General features: G+C 46.5%; 1 protein-coding gene across 2 annotated transcripts; it reads left to right on the forward strand.

Moving 5' to 3' along the window:
* Positions 1-2,954: 2,954 nt before the first annotated feature.
* Positions 2,955-24,623, forward strand: LOC146210326 (uncharacterized). Of its 2 annotated transcripts, none has more exons than XM_084609569.1 (3): positions 2,955-5,046; positions 11,219-11,323; positions 24,148-24,623. In XM_084609569.1, exons 1-3 carry the CDS (start codon positions 5,011-5,013, stop codon positions 24,403-24,405), a joined length of 399 nt encoding a protein of 132 aa, XP_084465695.1. In that variant the 5' UTR covers positions 2,955-5,010; the 3' UTR covers positions 24,406-24,623. The 2 variants fall into 2 exon arrangements, with proteins under 2 accessions (XP_084465695.1, XP_084465698.1); XM_084609572.1 differs by having other exon boundaries at positions 11,219-11,305.
* The last annotated feature ends 357 nt before the right edge of the window (positions 24,624-24,980 follow it).

Here is a 24,980-nt window from a genome sequence, read left to right on the forward strand (position 1 = left end):
CTTTACGTCTTCGCATTGCTAGCCTCACCCTTTATCACAAATGCTTTTATTCTCCTCTCAATCAAGCACCGTATATCACCGCCGCATCACGCATATCTCACCGCACCAGTCATCCCCTTCAAGTTGCCCGCCCACTATCACGCACTGCTACGTTTTCAGCTTCGTTGTTTCTTCGAGCAGCCACGGACTGGAACGGCCTACCCCATGACATCGTCGCCATCGCTTCAACATCTGCTTTTCAAGAACGCGTAACAGATCACCAGATCGCGCAGATCGTGTTGGTCTTGATCGCCCAGCTTCCCCGTCGACCTCGACGCCGTCCTCAACGTCCTTCTATATTTGATGGAGGTGCGGCCTGATATCCTTGCCTCACGCTGCAGCTTCGCACCCGCACGCTCTCGGTAAATCGTATGGCTAACAACGAACACTCCCCGGTCACCCCGATGACCCCGCCGATTGTCTGCTCTGGCTCCTTACGCCAGCGAGACCCTATGCTCTTCAGCGGGACAGACGATACTGACTGAGATGACTGGCTTGCTTCGTACGAGCGAGTGAGTTCGTACAATAAGTGGGATGACGCCACAAAGGTAACAAACGTCATCTTTTATTTGACCGGCATTTCCAACTCACCCCCCTTCATGGATCACTGCCTTGTCGTGGCGGAGGGGCTTGCGAAACTCGATGAAGTCGTGAGCTCTGCTGTGTAGGGCCACCCAAGATAGACAAGTTACGGCAGAGAGTTCTGACAAAATGTGATTCACTGGAGAAGGTAATGGCAACCCACTCCAGTATTTCCTGCCAAGAAAACCCTATGGCCAGTCACAATACCATTATCGATATGGCACCAGAAGATAAGCCCCCCAGGTTGGAAGGCGTCCCACATGTTACTGGGGATGAACAAAGGGCGATTCCTAGTAGCTCCAGGACGAATGAAGCGGCTGGGCTAAAGCCAAAAGGACGCTCAGTTGTGGTTGTGTCGGGAAGCGACCGGAAAGTCCGATGTTGCAAGGAGATATATCACATAGCAACATGGAATGTAAGATCTATGACGCAAGGTAAACTGGATATCGTCAAGCGAGAAATGGACAGATTGAACATTGATATCTTGGGTATCAGCGAGCTCAAGTGGACCGGAATGGGAGAATTTAACTCCGGCGACCATTACGTCTTTTATTGTGGGCACGAATCCAAGAGAAGGAATGGGGTCGCTCTCATAGTAAACAGAAGAATGGGCAAAGCAGTGCTAGGGTACAACCCCAAAAACGACAGAATGATTTCACTTCGGATCCAAGGTCACCCTTTCAACATAACAGTTATCCAAGTCTATGCACCGACCACTGCTGCTGAAGAAGCTGACGTTGAGAGATTTTATGCGGACCTACAATGCCTTTTAGACCGCACCCCATCATCAGACGTCGTTTTTCTCATAGGAGACTGGAATGCTAAGGTCGGGAGTGAAGAAATATCCGGAATTACAGGCAAGTTCGGTCTTGGTGAGCCAAATGAAGCTGGGCAGAGGCTAGTAGAGTTCTGTCAAGAAAACAACCTGATCATAGCAAATACTCATTTTCAACAGCACAAGAGGCGCCTGTACACATGGATTTCACCGGACGGTCTGTACAGGAATCAGATCGATTATATTATTTGCCGGCAGAGATGGAGAAGCGCTATACAAGCAGTAAAAACAAGGCCTGGGGCCGATTGTGGCACCGATCATCAGCTTCTTGTTGCCAAAATTAAGCTTCGATTGAGGAAAGCGCAGAAAACTAGAAGGCCTTTCAGGTATGATCTGGATCAGATTCCATTAGAATATGCTGTGGAAGTGAGGAATCGATTTCAAGAATTAGATCTAGAAGACAAAGAGCCCGAAGAGATGTGCACTGATGTTCGTGATATAATACAAGAAGTTGCTACTAAGGTAGTTCCAAAGCCAAAGAAATGCAAAAAAGCAAACTGGTTATCTGAAGAGGCTTTGCAAATAGCTGAGGAAAGGAGGATGGCAAAAGGTATGGGGGAAAGAGAAAGATACAAGGTGCTCAATGCGGATTTTCAGAAAATAGCAAGGAGAGATAAGAATGCCTTCCTGAACATACAGTGTCAAGCAGTTGAGGACAACAGCCAATTAAGGAACACAAGAGCTCTGTATAAGACAATCAAAGATATCAAAGGAAGCTTCTGTGCTAAGCTGGACGTGATAAAGGACAAACGAGGCAAGGACCTCACTGAAGCCTCAGAGATAAAGAAGAGGTGGCAGGAATACACAGAAGAACTGTACAAGAAGGACCCGGATGTGCAAACCCAACATAGGACGGTTGTGATTTCTGATCTCGAGCCGGGCATCCTGAAGAGTGAAGTTGAATGGGCCTTAGCCAGCCTTGCTAAGAACAAAGCTAGCGGAATTGATGGTATTCCAGCTGAGTTGCTTCAAAACCTCAACCACGACGCTGTTAACACACTGCATACATTATGTCAAAAGATTTGGACAACCCTGCAGTGGCCACAGGATTGGAGGAGGTCAGTTTACATCCCCATTCCAAAGAAAGGCAGTGCCAAAGATTGTTCCAACTACCGCACGATCGCGCTTATTTCGCATGCTAGCAAGGTGATGTTAAAAATCCTGCAAGGTAGGCTGCAGCAGTATGTGGATCGGGAGCTTCCGGACGTGCAAGCTGGGTTTCGCAAGGGCAGAGGAACTAGAGACCAAATTGCCAACCTTCGCTGGATCATGGAAAAAGCAAGAGAGTTCCAGAAACCCATCTACTTCTGCTTTATTGATTATGCGAAAGCGTTTGACTGCGTAGATCACAGCAGATTGTGGCAAGCTCTCCAAGAGATGGGAGTTCCAATTCACCTCATCTGTCTCCTCAGGAACCTTTATGAAGGGCAAGAGGCCACAGTCAGAACTGGGCATGGTCTTACTGATTGGTTTCCGATTGAGAAAGGGGTGAGGCAAGGCTGCATACTGTCGCCCTGCCTATTTAACCTATATGCAGAGTGCATCATGAGGAAGGCCGGTCTGGACGAGTCTTCAGCTGGAGTGAAGATTGCTGGAAAACGTATCAACAACCTTAGATATGCGGATGATACCACTTTAATGGCAGAAAGTGAAGTAGAACTCAAGAGACTTCTGATGCGCGTACAAGAAGAGAGTGAGAAGTTTGGGCTTAAACTGAACATTAAAAAGACGAAGATCATGGCGTCTTGCCCTATCAAGTCCTGAAGCATCAATGGACAAGAAGTGGAAGCTGTGACAGAATTTCTATTCTTGGGCGCCAAGATTACCTCGGAAGGAGACTGCAGCCATGAAATTAGGAGACGCCTGCTTCTGGGAAAGAGAGCAATGGTTAGCCTTTACCGCCTAGTAAAGAGCAGAGACATTAGTCTACCAACCAAGATCCGTATAACCCGTGCTATGGTCTTTCCAGTTGTGATGTTTGGATGCGAGAGTTGGACTGTGAAAAAGGCTGACCGCCGAAGAATTGACGCGTTTGAATTGTGGTGCTGGCGAAGACTCTTAAGAGTTCCTTGGACTGCCAGAAGATCAAATCAGTCGATATTGTCGACCATAAACCCTGACTGCTCATTGGAGGGTCAAATTCTAAAGTTAAAGCTCAGCTACTTTGGTCATCTGATGAGAAGAGAGGAGTCGCTGGAGAAAGATTTGATGTTGGGAAAGGTTGAGGGTCGCCGGAGAAGGGGTAGGCAGCGAACGCGATGGTTAGATGGCATTCTCGAGGCATTGCAGATGAAGCTATGTGATGTTAAGAAGATAGTGAGAGACCGGAAAGCGTGGCGTGACATGGTCCATAGGGTCACGAAGAGTTGGACACGACTGAACGCCTGAACTGAACTGAACAGATCACCTTCAATGTTAAATTACCATCGCTGTTTGTTTTCCTCACTACAAATGTAATCCCACCCCTTATGTAACACCCCCTGAAATGGGGGCCTTTAAGGAATAAAACTGAACTGAACTGAACTCATTAAAGAAGCCTAGGTGGTCGAAATTTCCAGAGCCCTCCACTATGGCGTCTCTCATAGCCTGAGTCGCTTTGGGACGTCAAACCCCATCAACCAAACTAAACCAATTTATCACGTCGCCTTCCGCTCAAGTATTCCGTGTAAGAGCTAGAGGAACTTAGGTTGGCTCCTTGAGGATTTATTGATTTCCAAGAACCAAGAATTTATCTTAAGGAATGGGCGTGTGTAATTCCTAAAACATTTGCATCGAGAGAAAATAGGTAAGGATGCTCCATTTATTTATGATTTGGCTGCCAGCAGAATAGCAGCTGTTATTTTTATGCATGCACTATACTTTACTCTTGTAAAATTTCTTTTGGAAATATAGAGAGGTTTTCCTAAAGGGAAACAGACACCAGTATTAGTGGCCGTAAAAGGCCTGCTGTGGGCTTCCTCTGTTTAGACTTGGGAAATGTATTTCAATTCGCTTGGAAAGTCTGCCTATAAAGGCTCGTTCTCGTGATCTAACCCTAGCGCGATTGACAATACCATCACTGTGATGGAAGCGCAACCAAAGTTCTAGTAACGTCATACCACAATAAAGCAACCTACTATGAGTAATACCTCTGTCACACGAGCAGATTTAATGTCATTCGGTTTCGGTGCTACACGGTAAAATATGTCATTTGCAAATGGTAGCAATTACAATCAGCTACAAAAAATACTGCACTTAAGGAGCATCAGTGCGCATAAAAGGCGTCTGAAATCACTCTGTAACATTTTAAAGCTGATCAAAACATTTCTGTACGATAATTCAAGCGAAAAACGTTACTTTTGGCTGTGCTGTAGCACTTTAGCCATAAAAATCCAAGCCAAGTATCGAGTCACCCAGAAATCCGAAATATGTAAACAAACAATATGGCTGAACACAGCGGAGCGCGGATACACAGTGCGGAGACGCACGGAGACACGTAGAGCATGCAATTGGCGTCCAAACTGTGAGGCGCTCAGTCAAAACTTTAAATAGTTCCGAGATAAACATACGGGGAGATGCGGTTACCAAGGAACACAGAGCCCAAAATGATCGTGAGTCGCTGCCATTACTGGACCACTGCTGTGACCGAGAATAATGCCGTTCCGCGAGAGTCTGCAGTGCTAATAATTTTACACCTAAATTAACAGGTTTTAAAACAAAACCTTAGAAATATAATTTTTAAATTTCAATGTGCGCAGAATATTGTCACGTAGGGGGGACAAGGTCGACGACACAAATGAAGGGGTCGATGATTGCACTAAAGAAACTCTTTATTTGGGCTGACTTGCGCCCGCAAAAGAGCTAAGCAACTCGGCGGCGGCGATAGAAACAAACGTGCTCTTCGATCGTCGGACAAAGAATGCTCGTCACACTCGGCAACGCTCAATTTAAAAGCTGCACAGAACAATCTAGATAACGTCGCAGACAGCTACCAGCACGGGCTGGAACATTTGGAAAGACACCCAAGTGGCCAGAACCTTCGAGACAGATCTCGGTGCATCTTGCGCTACAACAAAACTGATAAAGGTGTGACTCGCGACATCGAGCATTAACAAACAAAGATTACGGAACTGATACGCGGTCCAGAATCAGAGTGATAAGCCTGTATGCCGGCGGCTGTTAAAAAACAACAAATACTGTTTTGAAGGTTTCGCGGCAATATGTTGTTGCGTTACTTGTTTCTGCTGCGTATCTGGCGTCAAGAGTACACATTCGGTTCGCGATCGAATGCGAATGAGTTCCCCAAACTCATTCGATGAAGAATGTCATTCGAACCTAATGACATTAAATTTTCTCGTGTAGCATGGGAATAATGACATTAGATGCTAATGTCATTCGATACGAATGACATTAAATTTGCTCGTGTGACAGGGGTATAATACCCATGCCACACGGGAAAATTAATGTCATTTCGACGCGCTGCTACACGACCAAAGCTAATGTCATTTGCAAATGATGGCAATTGCGATAGATACACAAATGTTGGTGCGCCTTTGAGAGAATGATGAGTGCTGTGAACGAAAACAGCCTTTAAAGTCATATTTATGCCTTGCATGACTCGTAACTAACCTGTTGATTACGAAGTTAGCGACTGCGCCGGTTGCGTTTGTTTACGAAAGGGTAGGGAACGTGCGCGCGTCGGTGCCTGGGTGTGGAAAGCGGACGAATTGTTTCAACAACGTACCTTTTGCACACTCCAAGTGCAACACGTAAACTAGGCAGTGGCTAGTGTATTGACCGACGACGCTTTTTTGAATTTTCGAGTATCGCCCGACGGCGTAGCGCACCACAGCCCCGTCGAGTCTCGTCATCGCAAGATCGTTTGCTGGGCATAAATGCCCGTCGAAAAATGCCGGACCCCAGCCTCATCAAAAAAGCAGACAACAAAATAGCATCACTTGCTGCGCCGGATCCCATGACCGAAACGGTGCTGCCCGCGAGAGCGGTGGACGACGGCGCTCTAGCCGTGCGCTACGCCCTGGTCGTCGCTAGGCCTAAACGGTTTCGCATCGAAGCCACAGCGGACGGCGCGTTGGGAATAGTCATGCCTGTTCATGGAGCTGCTTACTGTAATTTCAATGGTGTCATAAATTTTCTGACGGTAAACGGAAGGTGTAATTTCGGCGACGCATTAGCATTGGAGCTACGTACTACGTACAGCACGAAATCGGATGAGCTGCCTCACACCGGCGCTGCGGCTGCTACGGGGCTGCGAGTAGAAAATCGCTCTGGTTACTTATCACCGATCCTCAGTAAAGGTTATTTTGGAGGTTCCTTTATCCAACCGCGTATTATTTAAGGTCAGCAGATTTTGACGTTTTCTGACGGTGGCGAAAGAAAACCACTGTGCCTGCGCCCATGGACTGCGGCAGCCGCGGCCATTGCCGCTCGCGCAGAGTACGGTGGCTGGTAGCGAGGGTTCGATATTTTTTTTTCGCGATGCTATTTGGCATGTTTCACATAATTTATTGACTAGCTACAAAATTGTAAATGCACAGTAGTACTATAATGCCTGCGGCACGTTTGCAGTTTATTTTGACTATATATTCTCGCTGAGTATCTGGTGTTGAGACAACACATGCCCTCGTTAGTCGCATTCGAATGAGTTCCTGCTGCCACACGGGAAAATGTAATGACATTCGATGAAAACGATATTAGGCATTCGAATGAGTTCCTCGAACTCATTCGAATGCCTAATATCGTTTTCATCGAATGTCATTACATTTTCCCGTGTGGCAGCAAACAAATGTCATTTTGAACAAGTGTCATTCGATGGAAATGACACTTGTTCAAAATGACAAGCCTTAAGCAAGCCTAGAAGCTCGAAAACCTAGAGCGCAGTTGGCACATCAGCGAGCCGCTTCGGCTGTGCGCCGTCGCTCGCTTGCTAGTTTTTCTGCGATTCTGCTAAAGTAGTCAAGCTTTTTGGGCTTTTGCAAAGCGCTTCGGATCGTCACGTAAATCTGCGATGGCGAAATTTCCCGTGTGATCGTGCTCGAGGCATCCGAACGGTTGCTCCTGCCGCGACTACCATATCATTTTACTAATGTGCAGTTTGCTTCGCTCGAGTAGATTCGGAGATGTTCGCTCGGTACGATGCGCAAGAAAAGCCTGAATTGACTTCGTTCAAGCTATCCAACACTGGAAGAAGCTCTGCTCTTAGACTATGGTGGCTACTTAGACTCGTACCAGAGCAGGCGGTGTTACCCCTCCTTTCAACCTCATTGTTAAATTCCTCTTGCATAGAATTTGCCTCTTTGGCTAGTGGAACAAATATGAAATTATTGTCCGCATTCTGTGCTCATTGTCGCTGATCGATGCGAAAAGCAAGGCGCCCGTGCGCTGTGCGATGTCAGTGCACGTTGAAGAAAACCAGGTGGTCTAAATCTCCGGAGCCCTCCACTACGGCATCTTTCATAGCCTGAGCGATTTTGGGACGTTAAACCCCATAAACAAAACGAAGTCATACCATGAACAAATAACCATAATAATATGGTAATAAGCAACCATATTTCGTGAAACGTTACAGTTTAAAGCCGCGCTTTAACAAATTCGTACGAACGTGCTTATGTCATGGGTTCGATCCCCATCTTCTGCAACCTTCTTCCATCCTAGCGATGCCACGTGATCCCAATCAGTTCCCCGCTGGTCCCATATTCTGAGTTTGCGCCCGAAGTGTCTCACCTGATTGGTCGAAACGCCAATACAAAACCACATCATATTGAAGGGTTTCCACCAATCAGATTACTCGAGATAGCGACACTTTCGATAACAACGCAAACTCTGGGCCAGAGATAAGCCTCTAATTTGGGGCTCACAACGCACGAATAATGATCATATATTGTTGAAAAATGTTTCTCGGCTGTAGGGTGCTGAACGACAACAAAATTAACGTGAATGGCAAACTTGAACCGCGCATGTAATCTTGCTGCTACCCCGGTGAAAAAATATTTGACATTTTTTCAGCGATGCTACCGTACATGCGCAGCCGTGGAGCGGCCGTTCTCGGAAGATGTTCAGAATCTCGTCAGATTATCTTGTACCCATATTAATCTAAAGTAGAAAACTGTGATACAATGTCATACTAATGGCAAATGATTGCGGATGGCCATGTACCCTCTGTTTAAGCATTTCATTGAATTTTCGCGAATGTTTCTTGAGTTCTGTCACAACTTGACCGCTCAAGTACAGCCGCATTCCAAGCAGCCTTTCTTGGCCTAGTCGAAAAGCAGTGCATGCATGGGGGTGTCTAATTACATCGTTATCATGCATCCATGCTAGTTGTTTACCCTGTGCGTACAACCAAAAATATATTGCAGGATGCATATCTTAGAATGTATTGCACTTCTAACGCGCTACCCATTTGCGTGGTACCATCGAATGCCCCCCTTACGCGTTTTAGACGCGACAAACCTGTCTCTGCGCACTCATGTCCTGTCTAGCAGACCGTAGTCTATATCCGAGAGAGGGATCCTAGTAGATGCACAAAATTGACCCAGTTAACTTTGTAGCCACTTAAAAAATATGGCAGGCCCGAAACAATTTGTCTGAATTACTGTAGTAAGCTAAATGAAGGTAGAGCTCGTCAATTCGGTTCAGCCACATTTAAACTCTACCAATTTCGTGTTTTACGGTTCGAAAAATAAATAATGAAATTGGAAAGGACTTGAGGCAGTAAGAGTAGGAATTGAAAACAAATGAAGCGCTAAGCCCGACCGGCAAACTGCGCTCCACAAATTTCACGCTTGGGGAATTAAATTAGCGGCAAGTGAAAGCTGCTTCATAGACGTCGTTCACAGGAGCTTGCCTCGATCCTTTGCAGGGCGTACAAAGAAACATTTTACACCAAGTGCTTGAAGCGAATGCAATGTGTTTGAGACAGCGCGCTACGATTTCTTCCTCTGCGCCCCAAGTTATATAGGAGAAAGTTGCTTCCAGAACTCAAGTGATGCCGCGAACCATTTTAATTTTCAACGTCATGCAGTGATTTCACAGAGCCTTCCTTACCGGCAACAATGGAGCGTCGGAAACGAGACGTGTTCGCATTTTCCAAACTTTCCGGTGTGCAGGGACTCTCGAGGCGCGCGACGATCGTCTGCGATGCCTTTCGTAAGGAGGGTGCTTCAGACATAGGCTGATGATCTTCAGTTTGTCATCTAATCATTGTTTTACATGCACTGAGTAATAGAAAGGGCTTAGGTGGACTGAGGCGCTCACCCTAAATGATCAAGTAATAGTCTTGTTTGGGCGAGTTGGTTCATCTTTGAAAGGTTACGTATACTTGCGCGAACAAGACGGGACGCAAAAAAAAAGGCACATATACGACATGTACGGAGCGCACCTTCCAACTGGTTTTAAATTTTGAAAAGGCCGATACATTTATACCGGCACTGAGCAAACACAAGAAAAATAAACACGTAGCATCCCGCCGCCAAGTGTTCCGCCAGATAGCAAACGTGTAAAACTGATATCCTTCGATATACAGTAATCAAATACAAGAAAAGGCCACGACACGGATAAAAGGGAAGATGAAGCATGAGTGAACGATGAACAGATAACATTTCTTAGCAAAAGCACAATGAGCAATTTTTACACATTGTACGAGTTTTTCTTTTTTGTTTTCTTTTTTCTTGTTTTTTATTTCCTTGCATTGCTTTTGATAAGAAATGTTATATGTTCATCGTTCACTCATGCTTCATCTTCCCTTTTACCCGTGTCGTGGCCTTGTATTTGATTACTGTATATCGAAGGATATCAGTTTTACACGTTTGCTATCTGGCGGAACACCTGGCGGCGGGATGCTACGTGTTTATTTTTCTTGTGTTTGCTCAGTGTATCGGCCTTTTCAAAACCAGTTGGAAGTTGCGCTCCGTACATGTCGTATATGCGCCTTTTTCCGTGTCCCGTCTTCTTCGCGCAAGTATACGTAACCCTAAATGAGGGATTTAATAGTGAAATCAAAGAAACTTGTTATTGCACAAAAGCTGATAACACTTGCCATACATTTTACGGTCGCCATCTTGGCTCGATTGGGGCATTGCTTATAGTATCGGCCCGAACTGTAGGTAGCGCCACAGTCAGGCCAAGGTGTCGACCGCTGGAAGAACAGCACCTGTGCGGACCTTGGGCGCAATTCCAGGTTTTCTTGACAGCACGATTCAGTCGCGCTGTTCCTTTCAAAGATTGCACCGAGAATTATCTCAAGGCATTGTGTTAGTCGATGTAAAGCAAAAAATGGAGGACATACTTGTGCGCCCTAGCTGTATCTGCAAACGTCCCTTGTGCGAGCGAAACCATGCGCATATGATCGCAGTCCGCCTCTAGAGCGTTTTTCGCGAACGTCGCCAAAGTTCCCCTGCATGTAGGGAAAGTTAGAAAAATACGATCACGTCTGATGCTCTATTGTTGCAGGTAAGCAAGGCCTTGTAATAATGGCTCGATGCTTAAAGCTAAAATGATTCGCAATGGTTTCATTTTTGAAGTTTGAAAGCCAAACCCTAGTGCCATTTACGTTTGGCCATCACTTTAGTCTAGCTTGTAACGTCCGTGCGCGTGGTAAATTCGAGAGCAGACTTATTTAGAGCTCTAGTGCGGTGTGTTGTGAAATAAATCCTAGCGGTTAAAAGTACTTGTTTCTGCGTTTCTTTCAATGCAGTTGTTTAGTTTGGTGCAAACACTGAAGCCCAGTACCTGGTGTAAAATTTTGCTTCGTTTGATCTACAGGGGACCTCTCTAACGCTTCCAGAAAAGCTTGCTCACGTCTGTACCTCGCGACGTGAACTCGAGGCGCGCCCTTGGCTTCGCGATGCCGTGAGTCTTCCGTCACTTGTAGGTAATACAATTTCTAGGCGTGAAACGGACCGTTTTGAGATAGGGTTTTGCCCTTCACCGGTCTGGCTTGCTGCTTTATTTTCTTTGCATGCCGCTAGCTCCAACTTTAACAGATGGTCCGGCCTTTTCACTTCGGTACATTATTCTAAGAGCCGTGAAACACAAGTGTTTAGAATCAGCAAGCGCGAAAGTGTGAAACTCGGGGAGAAAAAATGGAATCGCCGCAGTTGAATTGTATGACGATGTACGTTTTTGTGAGCTATGTGATCGCATCGAAGTTGAATGTAGCACTCACGAAACGTTAGAAGAAAACTAAGCCTTAATGGGACCGAATCCTTAACGGGGATGTCGTCTCAGCATCGAAGCTGTCATTGCCACTCTACAGTTTCGAAATTCAAGGCTGCGTTTCATTTAGACTGCGAAAGCATTGAAATCATGCCTCCCGGTTTTCGCCATCTATTTTATTACAAAAAGGCACGTACACTAGCGTTGCCGAGCTTTCTGTTTGCCATGACAATCCTGAAAGAACAACCGGTTGCCATGCATCGCCAGTAGACGCAGCTCAAATGGATCAGTTCTCCGTCGATAGGATCGCGGTGTGGCGCAATGACGTGAAATTCGCCGGTGCTTTCACAATGGTTAAATTGCACTGGTGAAATATCTACTATACGGTTCCGTGCGCATCCTATTTCATCTGAGAATAGTTCGCGGCTGCACTAAAGCGTGAGGTCGATTTGGTGATAATTGATGAAAATTGTCGGTAGTATGCGGAACTGAGCGCTGCTGGGTACAGCCGAGGGACTCAAGAGGGGAAGATATTTCGGTTTACATTATACGTGCATACATACGTACTGTCACAAGCTGCCTCACATATAGAGTGGAAGTTACGGTATCTCCCCTCTCATCCGAGCATGCTTCTACATGATTTCGGGGCAGCGACCGGCCAGCGCGCGTCCTTCACGGTGGGCCGAGCGCAACCAGCCGAGAGTACAAAAAAACATTGCCCACGATTAGGTTTTTTCCTAATGCGAAATTTGAGCGCAGCTCATCAGTTGTTTCACCTTTTCGATAAATTGAGGCAACGATTTCTAGCAAGACACGTATGTACAATTACAGACAACTTTTTTTTTAATTTTTCACACGTATTCTTTCAAGAAACACTCCACTGACAGTTCTTGGCTGTCATGAAAGAAGCTTTGTGGTCGGAGTAATGAAGAGAGCAATTGAGTTATCGGCAGGTTGCGGGAGGCAGCGCGTGGGTCCATAGGAATGTTGCGCGACGAACAGGTAGCAGCGACCGACTGATGCCGCTGACGCCGCTAGCGAGTGAGAACGGGATGCACGCACCGTGATTCGCTTAGCAGGTCGGCGTTTCGGCAACCGGAGAGTACCCTCGCCGCCACTTAGGAAGAGGGAGGGAGGGGCTCCTCCTCTTTCTGCATGGCGGCGACGGCGTTCTACGCAGCACATTGTCTTGACTCGCCGATCACTGCTAACGCTGCCTCCGGCGAACCCCCCCCCCCCTCCTTTCCTCGTGTTCTCCGGTTGCTGCGCGCGCTCCTGCCCACATCGTTCGCCGCTGAGTGTAAACCCCCCCTCCCCCTCTTCCTGCGAGGCTCCGGTTGCCGAAGCGCCGGCTCGAACTGGGGGGCTGAAAGGAGGGCGGAACTGGTTGCGAGGCCGACGACGCCGCCGCAAAACCCAGCAACGGGCGCCACAGAGCTGCGCTGTAAAAGGTAGACCGCAGCACGCCCGCGGCAGTGCGTTCTGGGGAGATGTAGTGATGTAGTCTTTCGGCCCACTCTCGCATCCGCTCTCTCTGGGAAAGCTTCTTGTTTTTTCACTCAGTCCGCGATCAACTCATCATTTCTTCTCTTGTTGTACGGCCGCCGCTACCGATCAATTCTGCGACGCCTCATCGAACAAGAAAGCCGTGAGAACTCCTTTTTACTGTCGGTTAACTGAATATTGTTTTCGCCTCTGTTTGATCTGGCTTAGTATTTTACGCTGTGGTGTAACTCTTGCGTATCTGTGCTATCTTTATAGCCTTCTTTTATTGCAGTTTTCGCTCTTGTCATTTACAGAGTCGCCTTTTATCGTGTCGTGGCGTTTTTTTTGTGTTCGATTATTATGCAGTGTAATTTGAACTACCAGCTATAAAGATCCAATTGTTGCAAAAAACGTTACTTTCTTGGAGTTATTCCTTAATAACACACATACTTCATGGGTCTTTTCAACTGTGTCCTCATAGAGGGACGGCGGGTAACCGTAAAGGGCGCCTTTGTTGACCGTAAAGGCGGGACATAATTGGCGCCCGCGGCAGGACTGGTCAAGCAAGTGTTGGTGAAGGAGTAGGTGCAAATATTTTTTTGTGTTGTGTATAGCTCTTCCCACCTAAAATGGCCGAAGCAGAGTTAGAACTACTTGTTGGCTTTGAGGGTCAAGAGCTGCTCAAGTGGTTAGACCAGGAGCGAGCTCGTCGCAGAGAAGAACGCAATGAGGAACGTGCGCGACGGAAAGAGGAGGCAGAACTAGAGTTGTAGAAGGCCCACGAACAGTCTAAACTCCGGATGGCTGACATGGAGACAGAAGTACGGACATGGGGAAAGAAAAACAATTACTCCGACGAGACCTATCGAATAGTCTGGCAACTGACACCGGTCAGAAACGTGCGAGGGTAAAGTTGCTCGGCCCGAACGCGTAAGCCCGCACAAGCCGGTTTTTAATGAAAGCAGGGACGACCTTGACGCCTCATGCGTTTCGAGCGCATCGTTGAGAGTCAGGGTTGGTCTCGCGATCAATGGGCCCTTAGTCTGTGTTTAAGCGGCGAAGCACTCACTGTTTTTAGTCTCCAAGTGCTTGGACTACAACAAGCAGACACTCATGATTCGCTTCCGTATGACAGGGGAGGAGTTCAGGGAAAACTTTAGGTCTGCTAATGCCCGGAACGAGGAATACTGTTCACAGTTCGTGACGCGCCTACAGAACTTCTTGGAAAGATGGATATAGCTGTCAAAGAAAGAGTACGCAGATCTCTTTAACCTGATTCTAAGGAAACAGTTCTTGTCTAACTGCGCCACTTGGCTACAAATTGTTTGGAAAGAAAAGGACACATCCTGCGCGAAAACAGTAGCAAGGGCAGAAAGTATGCAGAGGCCAATGGCTGGTCGAACTTCGGTAAGCGAAGCACCCCGCAGAATATGGCAGTTATCTCCAAGAATACTGAGAGAAGGGAAACTTTGCTGCAGTCATCGGACGCGAAGAGCCGCGCTGAAATGTTTTATTTGTGCGCGTACGGGACCTGAAAATTGCCGCCACCTCCGATGGCCGCCCAAGAAATGCAGCAAGTCAGGTCATCCAAGCTGCTGAGCAAATGGGGCCTCAAAACAGAGAGAGGAAAATCGGCTGCATTGAGAACGGATACCCGTCATCAATGTCACCAGTAAGAAATTCGCAGCCAGGGACCTTTCGTGGCCGACATGATTGGGGGCCGTTCGAGCCCTGACACAGATTTGGTACGAAAGGAAGATACGAAGGTTTACTTACTTGACCGCTCGGTCCTGTACTTTCAGGGACGACTTCGCGCTAAGTGCGTATCCTCTGTATGATTTAGTGCTGGGCAATGTGGAAGGTCAGCAGACGACCCCGATCCAAACTGGCGCAAGACAAAAGAAAGCGAGACTACAAAGCCAACTGAAGTAAAAGTTGGAGTGCCTGACAACATGCAAGGATAAATCGCTGAAAAAGCTTAAAGACCTGCAAAGTCTCCCTAGTATATGGCGCCAAAGGTTGGTTCAAGAGCAAGGAAATGACGCGACCCTACGCTTGTGCTTCCATCGCGTGGGCGAACAAAGGAAAGGGTAGTGACCAATTTTTTATTGCTACGGCGTCCTTCAGAAGAAATACGTCGCCGAGTTTGGCGGGGAGTGCACCGAAGTTGTTGCGCCCCGAAAGTACAGATCAGGTGTTCTCAAGCTGGCACATGATGATGGGAGGCCACCAAGGCGCGAAGAAAACTCCAAGCTGCAGACGGAATTCTTCTGGCCCGCAATGCAGGCTGAGTGGTTCGTTGCGTCATGCCAACGCACAAATCCGAAGGGCACCTTTGGTCCGAGTTCATTGATACCCCGTTTAAGAGGGTCGACATATTTGGCCTACGCAACCCGAAGGCAATCGGTACATCCTGACCATGATGGACTATGCTGCTCGGTACCAACCCTGATACAGTCGCGCTTCCTAGCATCGAGATCAAAAGGGCAGCTCTTGTCGAAATATTTCCCGTGTAGGAGGGAGGCGCCCTATTTATATTGTTATTTGATTATTGACACTTCTGAATAATATCACGCATCAGTTTTGCTCATTAAGTCAAACACATCCGGTGCGTGATGTCATTCCTATGACGTTGACAATTGTCGTATGGCTATTTCGACGTCTGATTGATTTTACTTTTACGGCAATGGCTCTCATTAAATAACTAATTGTCCTATTGACACAATTTTAGAGCGCAGCGCTTTGGCGCTTGTTCCTGGGTTTCGTGGCGTCGGCGTTGTCCCTCATAACCAGCTCCACTTTCACTCCCATCTTCCTTCCCTTACTGCATAATTCAGGTGTCCACAGAAGCAAGCGTGAAAGATACGGCGCCTTTCCATTCCTGTGAACCAATTATGAAAGACACGCTTCAGAGCTCAAGTGGAAGACGTTACAACACATGGTACACATTGCTAAGATAATAATTCATGAATAATGCGAGCGCCTACACCGAACTGCAGGTCAACATGTGCAGTAACCGAGAATTCACACAGCCACAGAGAAAAGCTTTATATTTTGATGTAGTTTGCGCACATACAGCGAGTTTGATGCTACGGATCTCTAGCCGATCGTCCCTTGGCTTTCGAGGAAGGCCTGGCCCGGATCTAGCCCATCCTCATTTTTTTTAAAACATATATTGCTAGAAATGCGATGAGACACTTGCTAACTTTGGCTAAAGCGTTTTCAAGTCAGTATAAGATATTTAATATTTCTACGATTCCTCCATCTGTAGTGTTAGATGGGAAATAAACTTTGACTTTGCAAAGGTTCTTTCTTCTCGTCTGGAGCTTGTGGCATTAGTCTTTTCGCCGTGCAACGTTTCTCTGGGCCCACGCTCTGCCTCCCGAAAACCTAATTGCTGTCTTTATTTCTCCGACCACAAGCTTCCTTCATGACAGTCAAGAACTGTTAGCGGAGTGTTTCTTGAAGGAATATGTGTGAAAAATAAAATGGTTTTCTGTAATAGTACATTCAGGTCTTGCTCAAAATCTTTGCCTCAATCTACCGAAAAAGGGGAAACAAGCTGCGCTCAAATTTCGCATTAGGAATAACGTAATCGTCTTAGCATCCTCCTCTCGATTACAACCACCCTTTTGATCGAAACTCTTACGAGAAAGACAGAAGAATGTACACACGTTTTGTACACACGACCTTGCCCTAGTAATGCTTTCGCATTAATAACTCACTTCTCCGCTAACCACTCAGCGACTCCGGTTGGCATAATGGTGAAATTATTTCCATTTGTTTTAATTTGCACTTGTAGGTACGTTGATAAGCTGAGGAAACATTTATTTTTTCATCTTTTTTCTTGCGTTGACATGCATATGCTATCATGAGCAAGAACTCACGAGCGCGTGGCTCGAAACCCACTTGGGGGAAACAGCCGTTGTCACTCCCGCCTTACTAGCATTACTGCGAAACGGATTGCAAGTCACCCTGTCGGAAGTGATGAGGCATTTTTACGTTCTTCGCACATTTGAACGTTTGCGTGTGACTGGCCATATCATAGGCCATTAAAAAAAACGTCGACCAGAAAAAGCTTACTGCAGCATGCAAAAAAAAGTAAGAAACGAAAAAGTAAACAGCGGTATCTGGCGCAGATACCACGGTTCACAATCTGCGCTTCAAAACCGCCTTATCATCGCTAGCGGCCGGTGCCTCGCAATCAGCTGCCGTTTCGCAGTAATGCTAGTAAGGCGGGAGTGACAACAGTTAACGGAACCGCAGCGCCCTTTTGTTTTCCACAGCGGCCGCACCGTATCGCCCCAAGTGGGTTTCGAGGCTATGTGCCTCGCGCTCGTGTGTTCTTGCTCATATTGCTCATGATAGTACGTACTTCTTTATATACTGTGGGCCCGTGACTTTGTCAGCTTCTGCTATGGGCTCCCGCCATCATTTCTACCATGATGGCAAATAAATTGATTTGTACACGATGCCCGTTATTGTTTTTCTTTTCTTCGATTGTACACTGCGATCTGTTGCTCTCTATCGTACTGTAAGGGCCCTTTAAATAGGGGTTCGGAACGGGGTTATGAAAGCGTGCATTATGATACAAAGTGCCTATGAACGTTCATACCGCCCACAAGTCCACAAAAACAAGCCGATAATTTGGTCGACTTATTAAAAATTCCTGCTTTCGCGCCACATGGCGACCATGGTGGCCCGTGTTCTCATCATCTCGAGGTAGATGACGTAAGCAGTGCTTCGCATTGCTATCATTGGTTCGCGGCCCCACAGCGGTGAAGGCTCGCCCAGGCAAGAGACGCGTCCTTCTTTCCACACTCTCCAGCGCTGTCTAGCTCTGCGGGGAGCCAAACAAACGTAAGCCAAGGCTCGTAGCGCTTTCGCCGGCGAATCTCTAGTTAAGCTTTTTTTTTTTTTTTTAACGCTCAGGCCTGTATATGAGTTGAGAGGCAAAACACGGGGGCTATTTCTGCGGTGCTACACATTCTAGACGTTTTGAGAGAATATGATAGGGAATTCAAAATCAATATCACCCTCGGCGATTTTAAAAACTTCACTTGATTATATCCTTCTTTTTTGCTCCCATTTGGGTCCTTCGTAGCGTGAAGCATCGCTGGTGTTCTCGTACATGATCTCAACGTGTGGTGTTTAGGCTCAACCACCGTGAAAATTGCCCCGCTCTCGCATACTTCGTGAGTGGGTTGCGTAAGTTGTTTGTGCTTTTTCCCGGCACAGTGCGTGGCCGATTTATTTGTTTCCGATGACCGCCCGGATTCCCACCCGAGTGAAAATAAAAAGGCGAGACAAGTCGGCCGGAGGCTGCTCTATGCGAGGGGCGTGTGGATGGATGGAATATAGGAGCGTCCCCTTTGAAACGGGGTGGTAGCATGCTCATTTTTCTCCATATATCTTAATTATTGATTTAGAATGGTTAACTAAACCATCATTCTATTTATTAAATTTTTGTTCCTACATTACTAACATTATGTCACTTCTCTGCTTTTAAGCCACCAATCTTCCAGTCGTTTTTTTGCTAGTTTCCACCGCCGGTTTATTCACCCGGCCACTGGTGTGTGTTTTTCACCTGTTGCTTAATGCTCTTTATTTCTCCGTCCTTGTGACTAGCATACTTACTAGTTAGTTTCCTAGTTCTTTTCCTTCATTGTGAGTCAACGCTTTTTAGGTACAGGTATTTAAATACCTTAGCTGCCCATCTGTTACTGTCCAATTTCCTCAGGCGTTCCTCATATAATATTTTATTCTGAGCTTCCCGTACTTCGAAAGATGCCCAGCCCATATCTCCCTGTACCGCCTCATTTGTAGTTTTGCCGTGGCCACCTAGTGCTAATCGTCCAACGGATCTCTGATTTATTTCTAATGTCGACTGTACCTCTGATTTTAGGCACAAAACCGCATTTCCGAAAGTAAGTCCGGGCACCATAATTCCTTTCCAAATACCCCTCATACCTATTGTATCCCCACAATGCCTTATGCTTCATTATCCCGGCATTCCTTCTCCCTTTGGCCTTAATGATTGCTCATGCTTTCCAATGTATGCCAATCCTTCGTTTACCCCCAGATATTTATATTCAGCTATGTATGCGCTGTTGTGCTGGTGTGCGCGTCCTCTTTGAGTCCGAGTGGTGTGGTGGTGCGAAGCTGGGCAGAAGATGTATGAACTCTGCCGTCGTCTCACGAGAGCTAGAAAGCTAGAGGGATCTGTGTTAAAGTAACTCGTGGTGGGTGTCCTTTCTGGCTGCGAGTTTTCTGTTCCTTGCTTGGTTTCATTGGACTTGTGATATGTTTCGAGCTCCCTTCCCACTCGGTGAGCCGGAGCACAAGACTAGCCGTCAGCAGAGCCGGCGTGCGAATTAACAAACTCTAGGTAACTCGTACTGCGTTGTCGTAGAAGGCACCTTATTATCTGTGTTCTCTAGCAAGTGCGAACACAGTGAGAATTGGAACCATGATTAGATTTCACGACACGTATTGGCTACGCTCATTCGCTATGTAACAACTGTGGTAGGCGTTGACTGATATGGTTGCCAATATTTAATTACCTGTACATCAATGCCGTCGTACATTTAAAAGTGGAACTTAATTGTTTTCTGAAATTTCTGAAATGTTATCTAATATTAATTATAAGTAGAGTATTTTTGCGCGTACCAAAAGCTGATCATGTAAAATGCGCCAGTTTTTAAAGCTTTGACGCTAGCGTACGTTAGTGTGAGGTGATACATTACTATATAGTGGCGTCAGTAGCTTCCTTATTAAGCTGCAATTGCTACGTTCAGGGCTGTCCTTGCCACTTTTGAACTCCAGGGGTTGCCGCCCGAATAGCCCATGCTTGCTTTCTTGATGTTGTGGTCGGAAACCTTAGACAATCGTGACGGATGCAGTGATGAAGCCATTCTGCTACCTAAATTACACGTTTGCTTTCTTGTCACAGGAAACGTGGTTGTTCTAAGTATAGAAACCAAACTTCACAAAGCAGCCCTCGTTTAATTTATCTAAAATGCAGACCGTCACAATCCACTCTGAAGATATAGCGAAACTAATAGACAACTTCAAGGTGTAGCAATCCACGCTGCGACAATATATCGCCTGAAATTCTAAAAGGCACAAAACTGATTGCCAGTTTGATTTTATCGACAATTTTCACTCGGTACATCGCCACAACATCAATTTCAAGCGACTGGAAAAACTAGCAGCCATTCTGACCTTCGAATTACCGCCCTTTTTCTTTGACGTACATTTTTTTTTTTTTTTCAAACTACTAGAGCATGTACTGCACTCCATCATTGCATCACACCTTGACACAAATTCTTTTTTCATTCCGAAACAGCACGAAACGGCGGAAACAGCACGGTCGAGGCCTCTCATGCGAAACAGAGCGAATCCACAGCGGATATTCGCCTTAATCTTAATGCCGGCTTTCAAATTGACGTCATTTACCTCGAGTTTTCGAAAGCATTCGACTGCGTACCCCATCCTCGCCTCATTGCTAGACGGTCGAGCCTTTGTGTTGACCTACTTGTTTTATCGTGGGTTTACTGCTTCCTTTTGTCACCGTTCATAGGCACTGTCAAGAAAACCACCAATCTTCAGCCAAAACCGTCTTTTCGGTTGCTCCTCCCAGCCCTATTTTTTTCTTCTTAGTTTTAAACGACCTTCCTTGCAACATATCGCCACTTTGCCTATTCGCAGGTGACTGTATTCTGTACCGACATGCGTCAATACATAATGCAGTCGATACATTTTGTAGCGATAGTTGCATTACGCCCGGTTTTCGCCACCGTGGCCGCACTGTGACGTCACACCACGGCCCTCGATTCTCTCGCAACTCGGCTCGGTTATCGCGGTCACCGCGCAGCCACCACTCCTGCTGCGCTCGCTGCACCCCCTGTATGACGGCATACCACCCGCAACCATAGTTGAGGCCAGCCTGAAGTAGGCCAGGAATGAGCGTGCCGAACGGTTGACCAAACACCATGAAAGCGATGACGGGCTCGCTTCTAACAATGAATCTGATGATGAATGCTGCTCGAGTTCTGCGTAGAGCGAAGCTTAAGCGTAGCCGGTGGTCGCTACTCGACTAGGTTTAACCAGAGCTAAACCACAGCCAATTTTTTTTACCCTCATAAATTCGGCGAAAGTGCACGGAATGAATATCCTTCAACCTATTATATCGACTCATGATATTGAAAGCATTGCATGCTCCTATTTTCTGGGGCAACATTGCAGTAAAACACCTCACTAGGCTGCTTGCTCAACTGATATGTTTTAAATGCATTTATAATGTATATACTCGGAATAAGCGCTGTATTGTGCCATCTTTATTAAGCCAACCACTCCTGATAAAAAAAGTTCGGAGGAAAGCGAATTGTGACTGCCGCTGAAAGGTTGAAGGGGGGGGGGGGGGGGAGGTCAGGAGCACGGTGTAAGAATAATATACTGAGGTGTTGACACTCTCCTCACCCCGCGCGCAAAAGCAAGGCCCGCTCGCGGTCAGAAAATGTTCGGGGGCGTGGCCAGGCGTGGCCATGGCAACCGGTCGCTAACTTAGAGGGCGCTGCGAAACGCGGGCCCACGTGGGAAGGGATAAGAAGTACGGAGGATGTCAAAGTATGCAAAGGATTAAGACAAGGCTGTCCTCTATCACCGGTGCTGTTCATGCTTTATATCATAAACCTGGAACGGAGGATACAAGACAGTAACCTAGGTTTTAACCTGTCATACAGATTAGGTGGAAAGGCGGTAGAGCAGCGCCTCCCCGGTTTGATGTATGCAGACGATATTGTGCTGCTAGCTGAGAGTCTGGAAGAATTGCAAACTCTAGTTAAGTATTGCGGAGACGAAGGGGACGCTCTAGGCTTCAGTTTCAGCGCAGTTAAGTCGGGTCTGATGATTTTCAACGGCTCAACTGATCAAGGTCTTAAAATTCAAGGCCTTGAAATACCTAGAGTAGCAGAATATAAATATTTGGGGGTATGGGTAAACGAAGGATTGGCATACATTGGAAAGCATGAGCAATCACTTAAGGCCAAAGGGCGAAGGAATACCGGGATAATGAAGCATAAGGCATTGTGGGGATACAATAGGTATGAGGTATTGAGGGGTATTTGGAAAGGAATTATGGTGCCCGGACTTACTTTCGGAAATGCGGTTTTGTGCCTAAAATCAGAGGTACAGTCGACATTAGAAACAAATCAGAGATCCGTTGGACGATTAGCACTAGGTGCCCACGGCAAAACTACAAATGAGGCGGTACAGGGAGATATGGGCTGGGCATCTTTCGAAGTACGGGAAGCTCAGAATAAAATATTATATGAGGAACGCCTGAGGAAATTGGACAGTAACAGATGGGCAGCTAAGGTATTTAAATACCTGTACCTAAAAAGCGTTGACTCACAATGGAGGAAAAGAACTAGGAAACTAACTAGTAAGTATGTTAGTAACAAGGACGGAGAAATAAAGAGCATTAAGCAACAGGTGAAAAACACAGAAGGTAAAAATTGGATAAATTCGATGGAAAAAAAAACAGAGTGTGGAATTATACCGAAAGTGGAAAATGCAGATCAGGAAGGAAGATTTCTTTGATAACTCAAGAGGCAGTGCCCTACTTTTTGAAGCTAGATCAGGGTGCCTTAGAACACGCAGCTGCAAAAAGAAGTTTAACAATGGAGATGACGCATGTGCTGTATGTGGAAACTCCAGTGAAACAATTGACCATATTATACTCGAATGCAATGGTATCCATCCGGAAGTTGATGCAGGCGCAATCACTGTTCCTGAAGCTCTGGGCTTTAGAGATAACAGTGGCCGGGTGAATAAACCGGTGGTGGAAACTAGCAAAAAACGGCTGGAAGATTGGTGGCTTAAAAGCAGAGATGTGACATAATGTTAGCAATGTGGGAGCAAAATTTAATAAATAGAATGATGGTTTAGTTAACCATTCTAAATCAATAATTAAGATATATGGAGAAAAATGAGCTTGATAGCTACTGCTACCACCCCGTTTCAAAGGGGACGCTCCTATATTCCATCCATCCATCCATCCACGCTAGCCCGGCGTGGCGCGGCGGCGCGGCACTTGGCACGTGGTTTGCATATTTCAGTGTGCGGCTGCACTTCCGTGCTGTTTTAAACGTGTTCTTTTATTTTGCTTAAACACCGTCTGTTTGCCTACCGTCAGCAGAGTAGCCCACAATGGTGAGTTTTGCGCAAAGTGATGCGCAATGGGAAGAAAGTGCTTCGTGCCGAACTGTAATTCGGGGACTTGTGCGGAGCGTTGTTCAAAGCTCCGTCCGACAATGTTCGTTTGGAGGCGGCGTGCAATTCCTAGGGCATACCGGACGTTAATGCCCACCGACCACGTCTGTGCTAAGCATTTTGCAGAGGACGCGATATCCCGGGCATATTACGCGGCGCTCGATGGAAAAGAGGCCTTTCCAAAGATGGTGTGCCTACTTTATTTCCGAACTGTCCCCTCACGCGGCCAGAGAGACCTCGGAAGAGGGAACCTCAGAGACGTCGGCCGAATGTCGACGACAACGGTGCGATGCAGCCTCTCCAAGCTTCCTTGCCTGCTGCGATGCCTGCAGAACTTGGCCTTGGAGCGAGAGGTTAAGCGACCCTGTGTCTGGCTTCTACAAATACATCATCTAGTGATGCTCGACCAAGTGATTTTTTTTTAGCTGCAAACATTGTATACACAATTTTGTCTCATGCAAATTGATTCAGGACTCCACTGCAGACGCTACTTGGTCTGATTATTAGAATCCAGAAGAGTACCTGAAAGACATGAATTTGCTGCACCACATTACACTGAGAGAGAAGAATGCCAGGTAAACTGGCTCTGCGGTTGACTCAGTGTTGTTTTTATTGGCATACTGTCTCACTATTACCTGCATCATTGTGAAATGAGCTCTGCATTATCGGTGTGGCAAGTGGTGCAGTTGTCAGGTCTCGGATTGTTGCCGCAAATTGCTTGCTTATCCCGATATTCTAGCTTTGTTTAATATATTAACCTTCCTTTTGTCGTCTAGATTGGCTGCCCAGCAGGCGACGACTGTCAAGTCACCAGCGTTAACAGGATTCCTGCTGAGCCAAAAGGCAAATACAAGGCACGTCTACCCTGGGAAGAGGCGCTGTCATTTTCACTGCTTTCTGAACATGGGCAGTGCCGAGGATGTTGTGATTTTTTCTCAAGTGGCTTTGCCAAACACTCTAACCACCCAGCTCCGCAAAACACTGCACCTTCCTCTTTCAATGATGTAACTATCGAGAGTGTCAACATTCTATAGGTACAGTAGAAAGTGGTCTTCAATATTTTCATGACCTTTAAAGAAAAATTTAATAACATCCATCCAGAGTGTGCATATGTGGAATGTGGCTGCTTACTGATGGAACAACCTGCAGGGCTTGCGAACGATTGAAAGATGTGCTGCGTATCCATCATGCCAGGCAAATGAAAAAAGCCCAAGTAAGGCGGCTCCTAGCAAGTCTATCAAAAAAAAAAATCCAGAGTTGAGACGCAAAGCGAGAATTGCCTGTTATAAATCTAAGATAAGGCTTCTCAACGGGAAAAAGAAAGCAGAAATTGCTAAGTGCCAAAGAAAGCTAAAGAATCTCAATGAGGAAACCATTGAACGTCTGCTTAAGGAGGCAAACCTTCCCGAGGCTCAGAAGCTCGTTTTCAAAGAGTGTGTGGCAGCCGGAAAGGTTCACTCAAAAAAGGGCCGGAGGTATTCTGACAACTGGATACTGCTCTGTCTGCTCCTGCATATTTGGTCACCTGCAGGGTACAAATTTCTAATGGAAAATGAAATTGTAGCATTGCCGTCGGTCAGAACAATACGTCGTTACATGGCGACGGTCG

The sequence above is a fragment of the Amblyomma maculatum genome, chromosome 1 (genome assembly GCF_055883805.1).
Source record: "Amblyomma maculatum isolate TAMU_Amacu chromosome 1, ASM5588380v1, whole genome shotgun sequence".
Taxonomy (NCBI): domain Eukaryota; kingdom Metazoa; phylum Arthropoda; class Arachnida; order Ixodida; family Ixodidae; genus Amblyomma; species Amblyomma maculatum.